General features: G+C 40.7%; 1 protein-coding gene across 22 annotated transcripts in view; it reads left to right on the top strand.

Annotated features, from left to right (window-relative positions):
• ptprsa (protein tyrosine phosphatase receptor type Sa) overlaps window positions 1–17630 on the top strand; it is a 204860-nt gene that overhangs the window by 126151 nt on the left and 61079 nt on the right. For 12 of the 22 annotated variants that reach the window (XM_082138939.1, XM_082138943.1, XM_082138942.1 and 9 more), the window contains 2 exons: window positions 6503–6613; window positions 17038–17307. In XM_082138939.1, the coding sequence (XP_081995065.1) occupies window positions 6503–6613; window positions 17038–17307 (381 nt within the window). Of the gene's footprint in view, window positions 1–6502; window positions 6614–8629; window positions 8642–17037; window positions 17308–17630 lie in introns of all 22 variants that reach the window. The other 10 variants (XM_082138953.1, XM_082138946.1, XM_082138941.1 and 7 more) reach the window with 1 other exon arrangement.

Raw genomic sequence — 17630 nt, 5'->3', positions numbered from 1 at the left:
GCCGGCATAGCGTGATCAGTGGAAGTCTTGGTCATCGGCATTATCTGTGCCTGAGAGATTTCCACAGAAACAGACTGGCTGTCATTCACACATCCCGGTGTTTGTTTATTAAAAGGGGACATATCATGAAAATCTGGCTTTTTCCGTGTTTAAATGCTATGATCGGGTCCCCGGTGCTTCTACCAACCCAGAAAACGTGAAAAGTAACAATCCAGTATGTCAAGCATGTTAAAAAATAAGCCGATCAGATTTCGCTTCCCTTCTGAAGTAGGAAGAGGATCTTATTATAATATTACCGGCCCTTAATCTGCACGTTTACACCCACGGCGCCGCCGTTTAGTTTTCGCAAGTGACAATAGTGTAACCAGTTCTAACGCAATGGCAAACGTTCCAGCAAAGCATGCAAACTGTTCTGTCGTTGGCTGCATTATTCGCGTTTTGTTATTGCCGAAGCTCGTGTAAAGGATCGGCCCTCTACTGGACGGAGACGGGAAGCAGCAGCTCATTTGCATTTAAAGGGACACACACAAAAGTCAAGTCAAAGTTTATTTATGAAACACTTTTTAAAAACAGCAAGTGTTTATCAAAGTGCTGTTCACACATATCACATATCAATGATACAAACAGTCAACAGCACAGAAGAAAACAATAAGACACTATAAAAAAGCAACTCTCAAAAAAGCGTCAAATGCCAGTCTATAAAATTAAGTTTTTAGGCTAGATTTAAAAACTGTGTGTTTTTGCTCACACACAAAAAAGGGCAAATTTGACAAGCTATATTAAATGATCTGGTATTTTGAGCTGAAATTTCACCGACACATTCTGGGGACGCCATAGATTTATATTACATCTTGTGAAAAGGGGCATAATATGTCACCTTTAAATACACGCTTGATTTGGCTAATTTGATCATGCTTTCTTCTACAAACTTCTGCTGATTTTCACCCTGGTCGTCAGCAGTGAAGGTTCTGCTGCTTTTGGGTTATTCATAGTGCATTCACAGTTCGCAGAAGGCATTTGAATCCTCTAATATATTCGTTATTGTTCAGCTTCAGATAATAGTTCATAGCTAGAGGGTTCATGTCAGCTAGATGATTGCGTCGTGGCACAGATATTCAGAAAATGATTTCCACTTGCCTTTTAACAAAAATGGTATTGTGCGGCGTTATGACTCTTTGAGCTCGACACTATTGGTTAAAGTAAGATAACAGCTTGTTTTGTTGTTAGCTGTGCCGCTAACAGAAAGGCTACACCGGCAGCCTCAAAGACGCCACAGGCAGGATGGATAATGGAAATTCAAAATGTAATTATCCACAAAAGATAATAACTGAAAACATTCTCGTGGCTGAGCGAAAGGGAGATTTGAGGGAAAAGTGAGAGGGGATCAAAGACCTTTTGAACAGTTTCCGACATGTTAAACACTGTCAGGGAACGTTGTTGTTAAATATCCCTCTTGCTTAGTTAGCTTAGGACTGTTTGGGAGAAAAATAAGCTCAGAATGAGATGCGAGGACAGTAAACGAGAGCGCAGAAACCTGATTAGCTTTATGCTAATGTTTCCTCTCCATACCAATGAGCAGTGAGGACAAAGAGATTGATAGATTTTGAGAAAGACTGCTAAAGTAGGAACACTGTCAATCCCTCCCCAGATCATATATTCTCAGTGAGCTTATCCGAGCCCAAGCGGAAACAGGCAAGGGGGAAAAAACACAGCTGCAAATATGTAATGAAGTCAGTGGGGAATCGTCAGTCGGCTGAATAGCAAGCAGGAGAACCCAAAATAGTCCTGTTCAGGCAGGAAGGAGCCCTGAGAACATTTGCTTGCTTTGGAGCCGCTGGGAATTAATTTGGATTTAATGAATTTGGATTTTCTCTGTTCTTGCTAAGATTTCCTCAATGGCATTACTCAATCATTAGCCTGACTGTTCGTAGAAAAGGGCATCACAAGAGTTACAACCCCAGCGAAGACGAGAAAGAAAGATGGGGAGAACTCAGAGCTTGGCACACCACTGTGCCATGGTTTATTTATCAGCCCTGCTCCGATAACATTCAAATTCGTGCCTGTTTTCTGCACTCCAGAATTGACGCGAGAAGGACGAACGATTGATGGAGATTTCCACCAGATTTTCCAACAACGTCACGTAGCACTGGTTGCGCGCGAGCGGTTCTCCTTCGGCTGCGCACCTGAGGAGACTTTAGAAAGCTCTCCAAGCCCACCTGCTGTTGCCCGGCCACCCGCTGCGCCAATGTGCACATCAAACGATCCGTGCACAAGCACACACACACTTTAGAAACCACCTTCCATTTTAGTCTCTCCCTGCCACGCCTCTAAACTCCCTGATCCCATCACGCTGTTGATCCGCCGCGAGCAGGTGTGATTCATCCACCCAGAAGCCACAGTCTCATTTGCACACAGACTGCGCTCTTAAACCGCAGCGTGAGTCCCTGCTGTCGATGTCCCGCCGCCACATGTGGCGTAGATGAGGGTTGACTGCTTCGTTCGGCCAGAATGAACGTCTCCCCAGGAGTGAGGACGGTGTTGATGGTACCTGTAGAAATGCAATGGTGGTGTACTCAAACACAGAGAAAGAAAGATCGGGGTGGGGCGGCGTAGTGTGTTATGGAAAGGTAGTTGGTTCCCAAAGAAATCTGTCTGTTAGCATCACATTTGCTCAGGTGGTGCATTCAGACCTGAATTCTGAGATGATAATGAGATTTGTAATTTGTAAATCCCTGGATTTCTTCAGCAGCAGACGGGGAACCACAGGGAAGTGCGTTTCAAGTGTGTTAAAAGTGTTCTCAAAACAACTGATCACATATAGCAGGCGTATTCAATTACAGTTCCAAGAGGTCCGGACAATACTTTTCTGGAACAGTTACACATTTCCATCGGGGCAGCCGTAGTACGTTACAAAAGAAAAAAAACATAAACACTCAAAATAGTCATCAAATATGTGACCCTGGACCACAAAACCAGTCACATGAGTCACCTTTTTCTAAATTGAGATTCATACATCAACTGGAAACTGAATAAATAAGCTTTCCAGTGATGTATGGTTTGTTAGGATAGGACAATATTTGGTCGAGATACAACTATTGAAAATCTGGAATCTGAGGGTGCAAAAAAATCTAAACATTGAGTAAATCTCCTTTAAAGTTGTGCATTTATGTTGGCGATTATGCAGCATTCACTCACAAAAATAAATATTTTATATATTTACGGTAGGAAATTTACAAAATATCTTCATGGAACATGATCTTTACTTAATATCCTAATGATTTTTGGCATAAAAGAAAAATCGATAATTTTGACCCATACAATGTATTGTTGGATATTGCCACAAATATACCAGTGCGACATGTGACTGGTGACGTGATCCAGGCTCACAAATATGAGAATCTTGGGCCCAGAGAGCCAAAACAGTGATGTTTAAGAATTTGTACCAAAAATGTACCCAAATAAAAGTAAATATGTCTCCCAACTGGATATGAATATAAAAAGGTTAGATCAGATGTTTTAACAGGCTATTTTTTTTTATTTATTTTTTTTCATTTACATTTTTACCTTTGTGTCTGGCACATAGAAGGCCTTGTGACTGAGAAACGCACTGGGACTGCAGGTTTACCTCTTAAGAACAGTATGGATCATTTTTATATTTTGCTCAGAGCAATAAACTACTAAAAACAAATAATGTACATAATATAATAATCAAAACTCTCATCGTGAGGACAAAACAAACAAAACAAAGTTTTTTTGTCTTCCCTTGCCATCTCTAAATAATTTTCCAAATTATAAATAGGAAATTACCGGAACAGATTGTTTAGGATTGATTGTGGTGTGAACCGCTTTAATCTGTAGAAACGGTAGAATAGCGTAATTATGTCCCGCGGTCTGGATGGAGCCGAGCGGTCCGCCATTTGAATAACTCTGACATATGGCATAATATAGTTATAATGTTGCTTGCAAAAACTTCTTTTTTTTTTTCTTGGCAATCTAGATGGGGGTGTTGGGTTTGGTGATTTAGCTTCAGAAAATTAGTCCCTGCTGGAAACTACAGCATTCTGGGGGTTAAAAAAGCATATTTGTTCTTTGACAGCCTTCAAAAGTCGTCAAGTCACCTTTATTTATATAGCGCTTTTTACAATACAGATTGTATCAAAGCAGCTTTACAGTGATAGCAGGAAAATAATGCAACAAAGTTTGTTTCAGCTGTACAGCAGATCTAGAAATTCACTTTATATGCTTTATATAATTCACTTTATATAAGAAAATAGTGTCATAGTCAAGCTTAACCCTTGTGCAACCTTATGGACATTTTTGTCTTTTTCAGTTTTTTTCCCCATTTATTTATCATTTTGCCTTTCTTAATGCTAACTGCATAAATTTTGGCACAGGTGTGTATTTTTATTGGAATTTAACTATTTCGCCCCCATTTCCTTTAATAAATCTGTTTTGCACTCGGAACACAAATTAGTTCCTCCCAGGACCTTTTGGACAAAAATGTCTTCTTTGAAACCCATTAAAACTGCAATTTTCAATAATATTGTTGAATATTAAGTGTCCCCAACAAAGCAAGCCAAAAGCTAGAGGCGACAAAAGTGACAGTGGCAAGGAACCAAAACTCCATCAGGGGACAGAATGGAGAATAACCCAGGCTCAGTCAAGGCCAGTTCTCCTCCGGCCAACGAGTGAACAGTGTGTGATTATGATCCAGGCAGCATTACAGGTCAGAAGTCAGATTGGATCAGAACATTCAGGATATTTATCTGGTTGAAGATCGGGGTCATGTCGGAGTGGCTGACTTCCTGAAGCTAGTCAACATATACAACCCCCTATGCTGTTAAGAGCCCTCAAATCAATTTATCACATGCAGTATAATATCATTAAAAAAAATTTACCCAGGCAGTCTAAATAACTCTAATGGAGTTTGAACTGGGGGATTGGGTTTAGTGGTTTAGTGATTTAGCTTCAGAAAATGAGACCCTGTTTGTAACTACATGTTGATGGCTCAAAAAAAGCAAACTTTAAAAGTACAGCTCAAAACTTCCTAAACCCAACCCCTATTATAAACTCAATAACCCCTCATCCTTACTATTTGAGTAAGACCTTTATTACGTCCTCAGGTTATTTCAGGGGAACTCATAGTGAAGCTGCACCTTAAGTTTCTTCAGAAGAGGAAGTGGAGGCGAATATAAAGATCTTTAGGCCCCTTTTCATTTCGCATGAAAAGTTTTGAAATATCTCAAACTCACATTTGCATGTGTTTTGGCATACATGGCAATGGCCTTGGTTTACAAGCCAACCCTGGTGCCTAATTTGGAGGAATATCAAGCAAATAGCCATTCTCAGTCCCACTGACATGAGTATTGTGCGTCCGACTGATAACATCCCTTGCTTTTATTTTGTGCTTATTTTCTATGCAAAGCACTTTGAATTTAGCCTGGCTCTGCCCTCCTAAGTACTTCCGCTCAATTTACATTTTCCTTCAGTACTCCGTCTGGGTTTGCGGTATATCCAGCCAAATATTTGGCGGCCCAATCAGCGAACAGAGGTAGTGGCTGAGAACGATGCATGCGCTAGTTTGAGTTGTAGGGTTACGTCACGACCAAACGTTAGCGATTGGTTATGGCAGATCCAATAGTTTTAAACTTCAACAGAGTTCCCGTCTTCAAGGACGTTAACGCTTGTCAATGGAGAGTGGCCAGACTCTCTGTACACATGAAATGCACGAGAGTCTGGTAGGACCAGGCTACTTTGAATTGCCATAGTGTGATATTTTAATTCCTTTCTATGTAAAGCATTTTGAATATCTGTGTTCATTTTCCTTGCTTTTATTTTGTGATTATTTGTTTTCCTTTCTATGTAAAAGCACTTTGATTTGCCATAGTGTATGAAATGTGCTATATACATAAACTCGCCTGGCCTTATTGCCACAGCTCCTGGGAGACCGGCTGAAATAATTCATGCGGTGGGATTTAAGTGTTGTGCTAAGCTTCAGCCATGTGCAGCACATTTCGACATGAACTAATGGATGTCTCAGTCTTGACCGTCACCAACTTCCCTCCCGTTGGGACCGAGCAACGGTTTATCTCCTTCGACTCCACACCATGATAGTTCCCGGTGCTCTGATTGATGCGATCCAGCTCTCCTGCGAACACCATAACATTGCTGCTAGTTCTTTTCCGAGTGCGTTTGACGCGATGCGTTCGGACATATTTAGATCAGTCTAATCTTTCTTGCCTTGAGTGTGGAACTGCTCAGATTCAACACAGTGCGTTAGCGTTAAAAGGCGAAGTTGGCTTTCAAACGGGAAAGGCCTTTGAGCAATTTATGAGGATACGACGCCGCACCAAACATACAAAATAAAATAGTTTCTGACAGTCTTGTTACTTTCAAACCTCTAATAGCGTGCTGTCTTCTCCCTTTTTTTCTCTCTCTGTCTTTCATCCCTTTTCTTTGGGGTCCTTTTCTTTTTTTCTTCTTCTTCTTCTTCTTCTCCCAGGTGCCCTGCAGATTGAAAACACTGAGGAAACCGACCAGGGGAAGTACGAGTGTGTGGCGTCTAACATCGAAGGCGTCCGATACTCTTCCCCTGCCAACCTGTATGTGCGAGGTAGGGAGCAACCCGGCCCTGGAGCCCATCGAAAAACAACCAATTAAATCCTCTTATGCACGACGGGTCACATGACCCGTTGTATGTAAAATAATCTTTACGCTAAAACACAGAATATGCACATTTTCCGATACTTAATGGGTAGTGTTCAGTTCAGTCCTTTCTTTGATGGGCGGAAACTTGGGTCGTACAGGTCAAGAGGAAGATGGTAAGTCTTGATTTTGATTGGCCCAATGCAATAAGCCAATCAAAACGCTAAGCGTAATCCCTACGAAAAGGTAAAAAGGTAAATTGTTGCAACGAAAGTATGTTGATCTCAAATGATGCATGTTGCTAATCACACACATAGAAGTGTATACATTAATTGCTGAATCAAAATAATTAACGATCTGTCTTGGTTCAGTGGTTGTTATTAATATACTGGAACGTCTGAGACTGTTTTAAGGCATTACATTAGCGCAGACGACTAACCTTAAGAAGAGTCGGATCTCCAGGTTGATGACTTTTAATAAATCTAGGCAGATGCATTTTGCGCATGTATTATTTATTTAATGCATATTACAAACGATGGGTTTTTACCCGCTGTGTACCAAATAACTTTGTTCTGGATAAATTATTCACTGGCCGTTACATTATAAAATGGGCCAGAGAGTTGTCTTTTCATTATTATGGTTATTATGGTTTATTATTATAGTTCTCCCACTAGAGAAGATGCAGACGCTCCATCTCAAAGTCAGGGATAGATGTAATCATCTTTTACTTCAAACCGGTTTGAATTTCTTTCTTCTGCAGAATATGATGATGCTTTTTCTGCATTAGACAGATCATTTCACCGAACAGACGAATAAGCACCGAGACATTTTTCAAAGTATCTTCTTTTGTGTTCCACAGAAGAAAGAAGAAAAGTTTGGAATAACAAATGATGACAGAATGATAATTTTGGGTTTGAACCGTGGATAAACAGAATTCTAAACTGGAATTCTCATTAATGATTGAATATTTCTATCTTTTATCAGTTACCACCATTTTATGACAGCAATAATCCACAAGAGGCCTTACTTTTAGAGTGATTTTTTTACCACGGTAAGAGCATTATACCTCATAATGCCTCTTATCCGTGATGAAGTCAACGGGCCTGTTGTGGATTCGTGCTGTTCTTACTCTCGTCTAAAGACCTGGAATGAATTTTATCCGGACATTTTTAATAAGACCTTAAACAGTGTTAGATGTTCAGTAACATTTGATCTGATTTCTAGTGACATTTCAGTAATTGGGTGACTGGAGATTTCCGAAATCCATTCAAATTACCACAGCGGTAATTAATTCAACATAGGTATGCTAATTTCTCACTGATTATGCGCATACTGCATTAAGACCGTATCCCATCTCCTTTTGTCTTTTTTTTTTTTTTTTTCAAAGCTTAATTATTGAGTACAATCAAATGTTTTCTGTTCTAGAATTAACGGCACTTGAAATTAGCAGCTACAGTTGAGGAAACAAACCCGCCCATTTATACGAGCGAAACCATTTTCATGCATATGCATGTCTGGTAATAGCGCAACGCTTTTAGAATCGGTTGTCTTGATTGTAGCTGCTAACTTTAATGCTAATTATGTGTTTTTTTTATTTGTACGGTCGCTTTGATTTGGTTGGTACTTGGGGTTGTTTCATTGATTTCTGTTTTTGTCTCTTTGTTTTGTTTCTGTAATTAAAGCCGCAGCGGCAGCTCTTCAGGTGGCTAAAGACCTTGTAATTTTGCATTGTTATAACATGCTTGAATTGACTCCAGTGGCCGAACGCTTTTCACGGCAACCACTGGGGTGAATCAAACTGTTTGGGTCAAAGCAGGTAAACGCAGCAGACTTTGTCACGCAAGAAATAATCAGGCGACATCAGTCAGAGAAATGTAGCAGCTAAAAGCCTTGAGGTGGCCTTTTTTACTCTCTCTGTGTTTCCCCTATTTTTCTCTTCTCCTCATGTCATTGTGTTCTGCATCAACCCCTTTACATCCCTCAGAGCTTCGAGAAGGTTGGTGTGTTTTTTCTTTTATCACTTTTTTTAACCCACATTAAATCGAAAAATCAACATGTATTAAAACCTTAACCTTGACTGATCTAGATTGGAAGGCTCATTGGCAATTCGGAGTTTTAAAAATCAAGCTGCTAAATAAGTTTTAAATTCTGGGAGATTTTTTTATTTTAACTGCATAAAACTTAGTTGTAACTAACCCGCTAATTCGGGTTCGGTTTCCTTTTTTTTTTTTTTACGTTTTTAAGTTTGCATTGTGGGGCCTTTTCTCGTTTGCATCCTTCAGTATTGCTTCTGCCCAAAAGAAAATGCTTATGTGCACATGCTGTCATGGAAATCTCGCATTTGAAAGTAAACAAGTGATGCATGATGGGAGAATGTAACTGCGCTTGCATGCCTCAAGACGCTGTCGTGCTTCGTTGCATTCCTGTGTTTTATTATTCTCTTTGTTTGGTCCAGTTCTCCTGGATTGAGCCTTTGTTGGCGACTCATTTGGTCGGCTCCTTGTGTTGTGGTGTTTGTGTAATGTGCACCCTTAGTTTCCTTCTGTTTTCAACTCCTTTTTGTTGTAGTTTCTGGTTTGTCAGATGTGGTTTGTGTTTCTGTGCGTTGTTGTCTCGTGTTTCTACAGACAGTTTTCCTGCCATCTTCTGAATCACAAAGCCGTTCCTGCACACAAAAGCTTAGTTTTGGTCGCAGACTCGCTCTGCTAATTAGTTTTTTGGTGCCACATGGATCATTGGCAGATATAATGATCTCCGCACTTCACGCGGCTCCACAGAAAACAGACTTTATTTCATAGCTATATATCCTCGCGATGACTGATTGCCTCTTGCCCTTTCGCAGTCCGCAGGCTCAATCAAATCAGGATTTATCATTCGCTCGAGCCGTCGTTGCCAGCGTACGTCTGAATTGCTTCTTGCTTGGCCACAATGTGCTGTATTAAAACCCCTAAATTGGACCAGAACAAAAAGCGGGTGCTTTGTTTCCGAGTCTCTCTATGCTAATCCTTCGCTAATGCAGCTGAGTGCAATAATTGCACGCCTGTTTGTAGCGACCATTATATTTACATTTGTTCACACATTTTTTTGGGGGGGGGGTGGGGATACAAGGAAAGACCATTTTCCAATAGAGTAAGACAAAAAAACTAACCTAATTCAGGATTAAAACTAGTATTATTAGCATAGGCTACATCAGTAATTTATCTTTTTATCTTAATATTTAACAATTTTAGCTTTATATATTTACTGGAAAACAAGACAAATATATTGATGAGCACTTTTTCTGGTTTTGCATTGCATCTGTTTTTAATACTTTTGAAACTGAGTGTCTATTTACACTAAAAGCCTGCCTTGTTGGCAGAGGCTATTTACACTAACTCCGCCCACTTACGTCTGGTTTGTGTACTAACCAATGACACTTAGTGTAAATAGCGACTATTGTTATTTGCATTTAGTCCAAATATCCACTGCCCTTTTAAAATAATTTAAAATTGCCCTTTTAAAACCCACGCTCGCAGTCATTGGATTAGCACCAACATTTAGCATTAAATATCATGTCACTGAATGCGCTAAACTTTGCTTTTTACCGTTCTGGGTTTTTTGTAGCTGTAAAATCGGAAAGCTCGCATTTATCCAGACAAGTTTGTCCAATCGTGCGGATGGCTAACTCTCAGTTGATATGTCATCCGGCTCCCCACGTTTCAGACGGCGTTTGTCAGGGATAATGACACAGAACAAGACCCTCTGCTTCACTTGGCTAATGCTAACGTGTTGCCAGCTATCTCGTGATGTCTGAGACTAAATGGCTCTCTGAATTATTCAGTTCTGTTGTTGGGAGGGGGGCGACACCACATGATTTGGGGTTATAAATAATGAAGTGTGCTTTGCCGCTACTCTGTCTCTCAGGGCCTGGCATTTATTGACAGAGCTTTATTTTTCATATCCGGCTGTTCCCACTGTGAAATCTGTGCCGCTTTTACCCTGATAGCTTGTTACTGCCTAGCATATAGAAGCTTTCACTAGCTGCACGTTAATCAGAGTGAGCCGTTAACAATAATTCTAACTGAGAAATGATGTTGATAGCAGCTAGTGGCTAAGACGGTGTAGCTTAAAAATAAAAAAGTGGCAAAATATTTGCAGTGGAAATGTTTATCCATCACAGCAAATATTTTGCTGCTTTTATTGTGTGTTAGCCAATAGCCGCTATCAAAAACAGATCAGAATGGCCTAAATAATCGCTTCTTTTGAAACAATTTACCAAATTTTGTACAAAACACTCTCAAATGCAGTTTTTTGAGCTAATGTCCCTGCTGGAAAACAACAGCTAAAACCAGCCTAGGTTGGTTGGCTGGTCTCAGCTGGTTTAAGCTGGAAGTAACTGGTTTAAGCTGGTCAAGCTAGTGTTCAGCGGTTTTAGCTGGTTTTAACTGGTTTAAGCTGGTCTCCCAGGCTGGCCGAGCTGGTCAAACTAGTGTTAAGCTGGTTTTAGCTGGTTTTAACTGGTTTAAGCTGGTCTCCCATGCTGGCCGAGCTGGTCAAGCTAGAGTTCAGCTGGTTTTAACTGGTTTAAGCTGGTCTCCCAGGCTGGCCGAGCTGGTCAAGCTAGTGTTCAGTTGGTTTTAGCTAAGACCAGCCTGTTCAGCTAAAAAAAAGTCCAAATTCCCTGGAAGACCAGCTAAAACCAGCTTAGGCATATTTTTTTCACAGCAGGGGTTGCTTATATAAAAAAAAAAAAAAACAATTGCTGCCGCTCTTTTCAAATTTCAATCGATATATATTTTTTAACTCGATAGTCTCCTTGTTAGCCGTCTACATCAGGCATGATAGTTAATTGCTTCCGTATGGCGAAATCCCCCCCGAGCCTCGACACAAGTTCCCTTCTATTCCGCACCGAATTAATAACAGAAATTATGATTCTTCTTGATTCAATGTAGTCGCTAATCTTTCATTGTTGCCGTCTGACAATGAAGCTTTCAACCGTTCCGCCATTCAACTCCCCATAATGCGGTGACAAAGCCAAAATGTTAAGGATTCAAGATCCCAGAATGTTTCCAGGGCATATTAATAGCAATTAGTGCCCAATACGAGGAATCCTCACAGATCCACTCTGAGATGCTGGAAGACTTGAGCTGTACCGTACGCCATGCTAAATGTTATGATTATGTTCGGTGTATGCGCATGTAGATGCATGTGAAGCCCACTGCCACCACTTTGGGTTGTGTTGCATGTCCTTGCATGCTCTTTCGGTGTAAAAATTAGAAATACAAGCTAGATCACACCCTACCTACTTGTCAAAGCAAAGCCTACTTGGAATAAACAAGTGTTTAGTGTATTGTAAAGATGCAGGTTTTGGTGCAAAATCTCAAATGCAATGCAGCCCCGCTATAGCAGTTGATCAGGGGTTGTAGGTTTTTACAAATGCTCCAATTACCATTACTAGAACTGGTCTGAACCCCTACAGAGGCTGCTTTGCATTGCAGCGGCGGAGGTGTGTATGTTAATATGGGGAACCCCTGCCGACTGCATGCAAATGGCCTCGTTACCTTCAAGCCAAATGGATTATTGTGGGTTTTGGACATCAAACAGGGTGTAATCTCAGCTTCAATGTGACATTAAAGGCTGCGCATTATTTTGGCTTCCCTTCCTACCTTGTTTTTGGGGCTGGACAGACTGTCTCACCAAAATGGCCACCTTTGAAACGTCCTAGTCAGGAATTACAAGGAGTGAGACACTCTTTGGCCTTTTTTATTTTGTCTCTTTTCTGTCCGTTGTTAGAGTTGTCTCCACATTGGGCTTGAAATGGGATTTTGACTCTGGACCTCAAAGAGATCGCTCTCGGCCTGCTGGGCTCCTGGTCTTAGTGAATGAGGAGCGTGTCCGTCCAATTGGACCATTTCTATATTCCTCCGTATATCACAGCGGAGAGCACCATCGCACATCAACCGTCAAGCTATAGGACCATATGTCAGGATGTAGATAAAGCTTTGTGCAATGGCATTTCAAAGCAAAGCGAAGCCGATGCGGCGATAGCGCCAGTCGTAAATGTCGACATGCATCTGAAAACATTAGACCCGCTTATGATTTCCCCTCTTCGCCACAGTTTATTCGAGCCTAAAGTGGGGGATGCTTTGTTGCCAGTGACTTTGAAGTTGCCAAGCTTCTCGGCGTCTTTTCAAAAGGTTGTTTCGTCTAGAAAATAACCGGATTGAGTTATTCAAGAACATATTGCAAGCGCAACAGTACAAGTTTTGGATTGGGAATAATTCACAAGGTGAAAGGTTGCAGCCCGCGTCCGCTCGACTAATGTGGCCTTAGGAAGCGAACGGCAGTTTTTAGCCTTAGATTTGGTTTTAAAAACGGCCAAATGTTGCATCACCCATCAGCAGGCCCACACGCAATATGTGCCAGCAGAACTATAAAGCATGTTTGTTTATTTAATATATTGCCTTTTTAAGTTCCTTTTATCACATTTCACCATACTTAAATCTGTTTAAATCGGCGCAGGAAATGCATAAGCATCAGCAGATTACGTCTGGGCCTGTCCATCATTAATTCGCTAGAAGAATCACTCTCATCTTGTCATTGTTCTCACTCTTTGCTCATTGTTCTCTACAGCGCCTTTAAAGACACTCCTGCACTGTGATTATATGTGTGTGCTGTGACGAATTCACCAATTTTAACATTTCAATTGTGTGGATTCCCTAAAAACGCTGCACTTGGGGAGGGTTGCATGCCACAGATATGTGTTGTCTGTAGCAGTAGGATAGTTTGGTGCCGTTCTGTTGTTGTCTTTCCTGCGGTCATGCATGCACCTTGTGATACGTGGGCTGCCCTTTCACCTTTGTTGAACATTTTTTCAATATGCATTTATATGGGGGGGAGGGGTCATTTTAGTATGTCAATGTTTAATTTGCTGTTGTTGTTTTTGTTTTCTCAACAAATCAAACAGTATTTTTCCTTAATTAAAGGAGTGATCCGGGTTCAATACAAATGATGCTCTGTTGCAGTTGTGGCGTAATGTTGATCACCACAGAAAATAATTTAGGGAAAAAGCTCAAATTGCAATTAAACGTATAAAATTGTATTCATCTTCATGCCTCCAAAATGTCGTGGATTGAGCTGAACTTGTATTGAACCTTTGAATAAATCACCTAACCTTTTTTTTATTTTTTTTATAAAAACAAATTAATATCAAAATGGATACATTTAATCATAAAATGGATTAATATAGAATGTTAAATAGATATATTATAAACTAATGACATAAAGTTAACTTGAACTGGCTTTACACAGTGATCATGAACCGGACTCCGACTGAGGTCATCCGTCACATTGGCTCTCTGAAACTGTGAACATATTCTTTAATTATTGCGGAATTACGGAATTTAGAATTGTAATAGTTGAGCCTGTTACCTTGACTGTTATTATTTTAAAGTATTTTTAAATTGTATGTTGATTTGAAAAAGAAAGAAAAAAACGTTTAAATTAAAATATTTTGGTGCCAACATTTTAAACTAGATTTAAAACTTTTGAACTGTGCTTTCGGTGGTGTTTTATCAAGACTTTATGCTCTTTGACTGCTGGTTTCCAAGGCTATGGTGAACGTTTAATCGTGTATTTCAAGCCCCATTGTGTGAGAAGTCAAACCCACGTACTTTTGCTCCAGTTGGCCGAGGGTTACAGTCTCCTCTTTGCCCCAATCCCCACCTCTCACCCCCCGTGTAATTTCCCTTCTGTCTCTAGTCCCACATGTGCGTCCACCATTTTGTCCTTCCAGTCTGCCCCCACCCCACCCCCCCCGCTCCGCTGTCTTGCAGCCTAGGTCTTGTTCTGCCTTGTGCCCTGTCTCTACCTGTTGTTTCTGTCCTCGTTGTGTGGGGTTGTTAATTTTCATTTGGTTTGTTTTTTTGTTTTTTTCTGAGCTAGCCCCAGCACACATTGCTGTCCCTCTGTCTTTTCTTTCTCCTCTTGCCAAATGTAAATGAGGCATGACCCCCTCACCACCCGCCATCTTAGGACACACCTAGCACATCCTACTCCCTGTTTCATTAGTCATTCACGTCCACCAACATCAATAAGGCAGATGCCTTGACGATTCTTGGGGGAACCAAACTCTGAAGTTTTAAAATATCTATACTCTCACTCGTGAGTCTATTGCTCTGTTCCAAAACCTTGCAAGATACTTAGACATCAAAAACACATAGCCAAAGTTTCATCAGCAACTTTATCTAGTTTTGGCTAAGTTCTACAATATCCTTCTAGTAAGAGGTCAATCCCAGAATCAGTTGCAGAAAGCTTATGCAATAATTTCAAGCTAATTAATTATGTGCTGTTTTATGCAATACTTGCACGTGCCGTATTTAAAGGTGAACTAAGTAACTTTTTTTACCTTAACTGAACAGCTTCGGAGTCATTGGAATGGTTATATTACTTATTTCGGGTTGAATGGTGGTCGTTTCGCACCCCCCTGTTGCCCGTGAGCGGAAAATACGCACTTGCAACTTTGAGCTGGCGGGCCGCCGCGTCAGGAAGTATCGCGTGATATCAGGTCTCGCGATGTAAACAATTGCTTTACGGCCAAAAGAAATCTGCTAAAATGCTGTCATTATTGCGCTCCCTCACGCTGTCCGAACCCGAATGAAGAAGACGTTTTAAAGAACGTCCCATCTGCTTTGATGTCGTTGATCTATAACCTCTGGTGTCTGAGAATCAACAACGAGTTTTTACAACAGTGTTGTCAAATATCTATTCCGAAGCTGTGGGGGGAGCTCTAGAGAGAAACCTGCGAGCAAAAAGCGAGAATACAGCGAAGAAGTCCCGAAGCTACTGAGTGCTGCTTTAAACGCTCGTTAGAATGTCTCGTAATTAGCTTAGCAACATGCTAACGTCAAACTTATTTGGCAACAGTTGGGTCTTTCTGCAGTATTTGCTGTTGTTTGGAAAGTTGCCTCAGAAGGGAACTACCTGGGCAGCTGACGTGGTATTGGAACAGAGTCTGTGTATTTTAGAGTCATTTAAGTTTCCATCAGACCTTGACATTCAATGAGTCATATCAAAAAAGCAAGGTTACCAAGAATGAACATGCCAGACAGGCTATGAAAACAAAAGCCTGTTCCACAACCTGGCCAACTTCATCTACGCCATATCTCATATCCAAACCTTTCCCCCTACAGATCCTTCATCTTTTCTCTCGTGTGTAGGTTTGGCATCTCAGTAGTTGAGTTGCATCGCTGTCATCACTGTAGACTAGCATCTGTACCCGTCATGTGCCCTTATTCGGTCAATTTTTATTCATTTTCTTTTTTTTCCCTTTGTTTTATTGATGTGTGTGATAGTTAGTTGAGTTGAACTGACAGCTACTTATTGACTGAATCCAGAGTTTCCGCCATAAAACTTTGTGTAATGTCTAGCCAGGACTGCAATGTGACAATACAACCCTGTCACATTACGTCATACTGGCTGGAGACGATAAAAAGTCTTTCTCTGCATTGAAGTGGGTTTCCCCCCTCGTTCCTTTTCCCAACCCTTCCCTTTCTTCCTCTTTCTCGCTCTTTTGCGCGTTCTATTCTCTTATATTTCTTTTTTTTTCTCTCCAGTTGTCTTTTGTCTGGGCATGCTAGCGACCCTTCAGTTATATTCCTCTATGCATTTTATTTCAAATACTTCTCTCTGGTTTTATTGTTCCCATTTACTCTTTGGTTGACCTCTACCTATTTCTGCATGATGTCTGTGAAAATGACAGCTGCATCTATCAATGGAAGCGTGTCAGATCTTTAAAAGGCTTTGTCCAGTTGATCTACTCTCAACCACAAAAATCTGATTAAGGTTTCTCATCTTTAGTCCCTCTTGGAGGGGCTTACCATTACCAGTGTATGTACGTACCAACGTGTATGTACATATGTAGGGTTTCTTTGGCACAGGTAGATTTGAAAAATTACATTTCGTACGTCACACTTTCTATACAACTACAACAAAGAGCATTTTCTGTTCACACTGTAGAGCTTTTCCACTTTTTTAACAGTAATACATGATTTTCATTTCGTTTACTGTAGTTACAGGTCACATAGAGATCTAATTTTAAAGATGAGAAACTCATAATAGATTTTTGTGCAATTAATCGTGCTGTGATGGGTCAAATATTGGTCAATGGAACCTTGTTGCTATGAATTTGTTGCTTTAATGTCAATCTATATTGTTGGTGAAGCAGCTCTGTTAATTTAGTTACTTTATCGTTATTTTAATTTGTATAAACCCAAGTGAAGTTGTTTAGTCTCATTTTTATACTTTTTTGTCCTCTCTTTAGACAACATGTACGTTCTAAAGAAAGGCTTGTTTTCATCGACGTGTCTTGTTACCTTTCTCTTTCTCTTGTCGCTATTCCTCCGCCCTTTGCAGTTCGTCGCGTGCCTCCGCGTTTCTCCATCCTGCCCACCAGCCACGAGATCATGCCGGGCGGTAGCGTCAACATCACATGCGTCGCCGTGGGCTCGCCCATGCCCTACGTCAAGTGGATGCTCAACTCTGAGGACTTGACGCCTGAGGACGAGATGCCAGTGGGCAGGAACGTTCTGGAGTTAAATGGCGTCCGCGAGTCGGCCAACTACACCTGCGTGGCCATGAGCAGCCTAGGCATCATTGAGGCAGTGTCCCAGATCATTGTCAAGTGTAAGAATCAATTGAATCGAGGGTTCCTCTGGTCTAAAGAAATTAAATTATGGAAGCTTGTTTCTGCCTCAGAATAAAAAATTAAAAAGGTAATTGGGACATTTTATCTCACAATTCTGACTTTTCATATCAGAATTGCATGTTTATATCTCGCAATTCTGACTTTATAACACGCAATTGCGAGTTATAAAGTCAGAATTGCATGATATAAAGTCGCAATTGTGAGCTATAAGTCAGAATTGCGTGATATAAAGTCGCAATTGCGAGTTATAAAGTCAGAATTGCATGATATAAACTTGCAATTCCGCGAAAATTAGTCAGTC

This window comes from Leuciscus leuciscus, assembly GCF_965113295.1.
Source record: "Leuciscus leuciscus genome assembly, chromosome: 15".
Taxonomy (NCBI): domain Eukaryota; kingdom Metazoa; phylum Chordata; class Actinopteri; order Cypriniformes; family Leuciscidae; genus Leuciscus; species Leuciscus leuciscus.
Note: the sequence above shows the minus strand (reverse complement) of the source record. Positions and strands in the feature narration are given on the sequence as shown.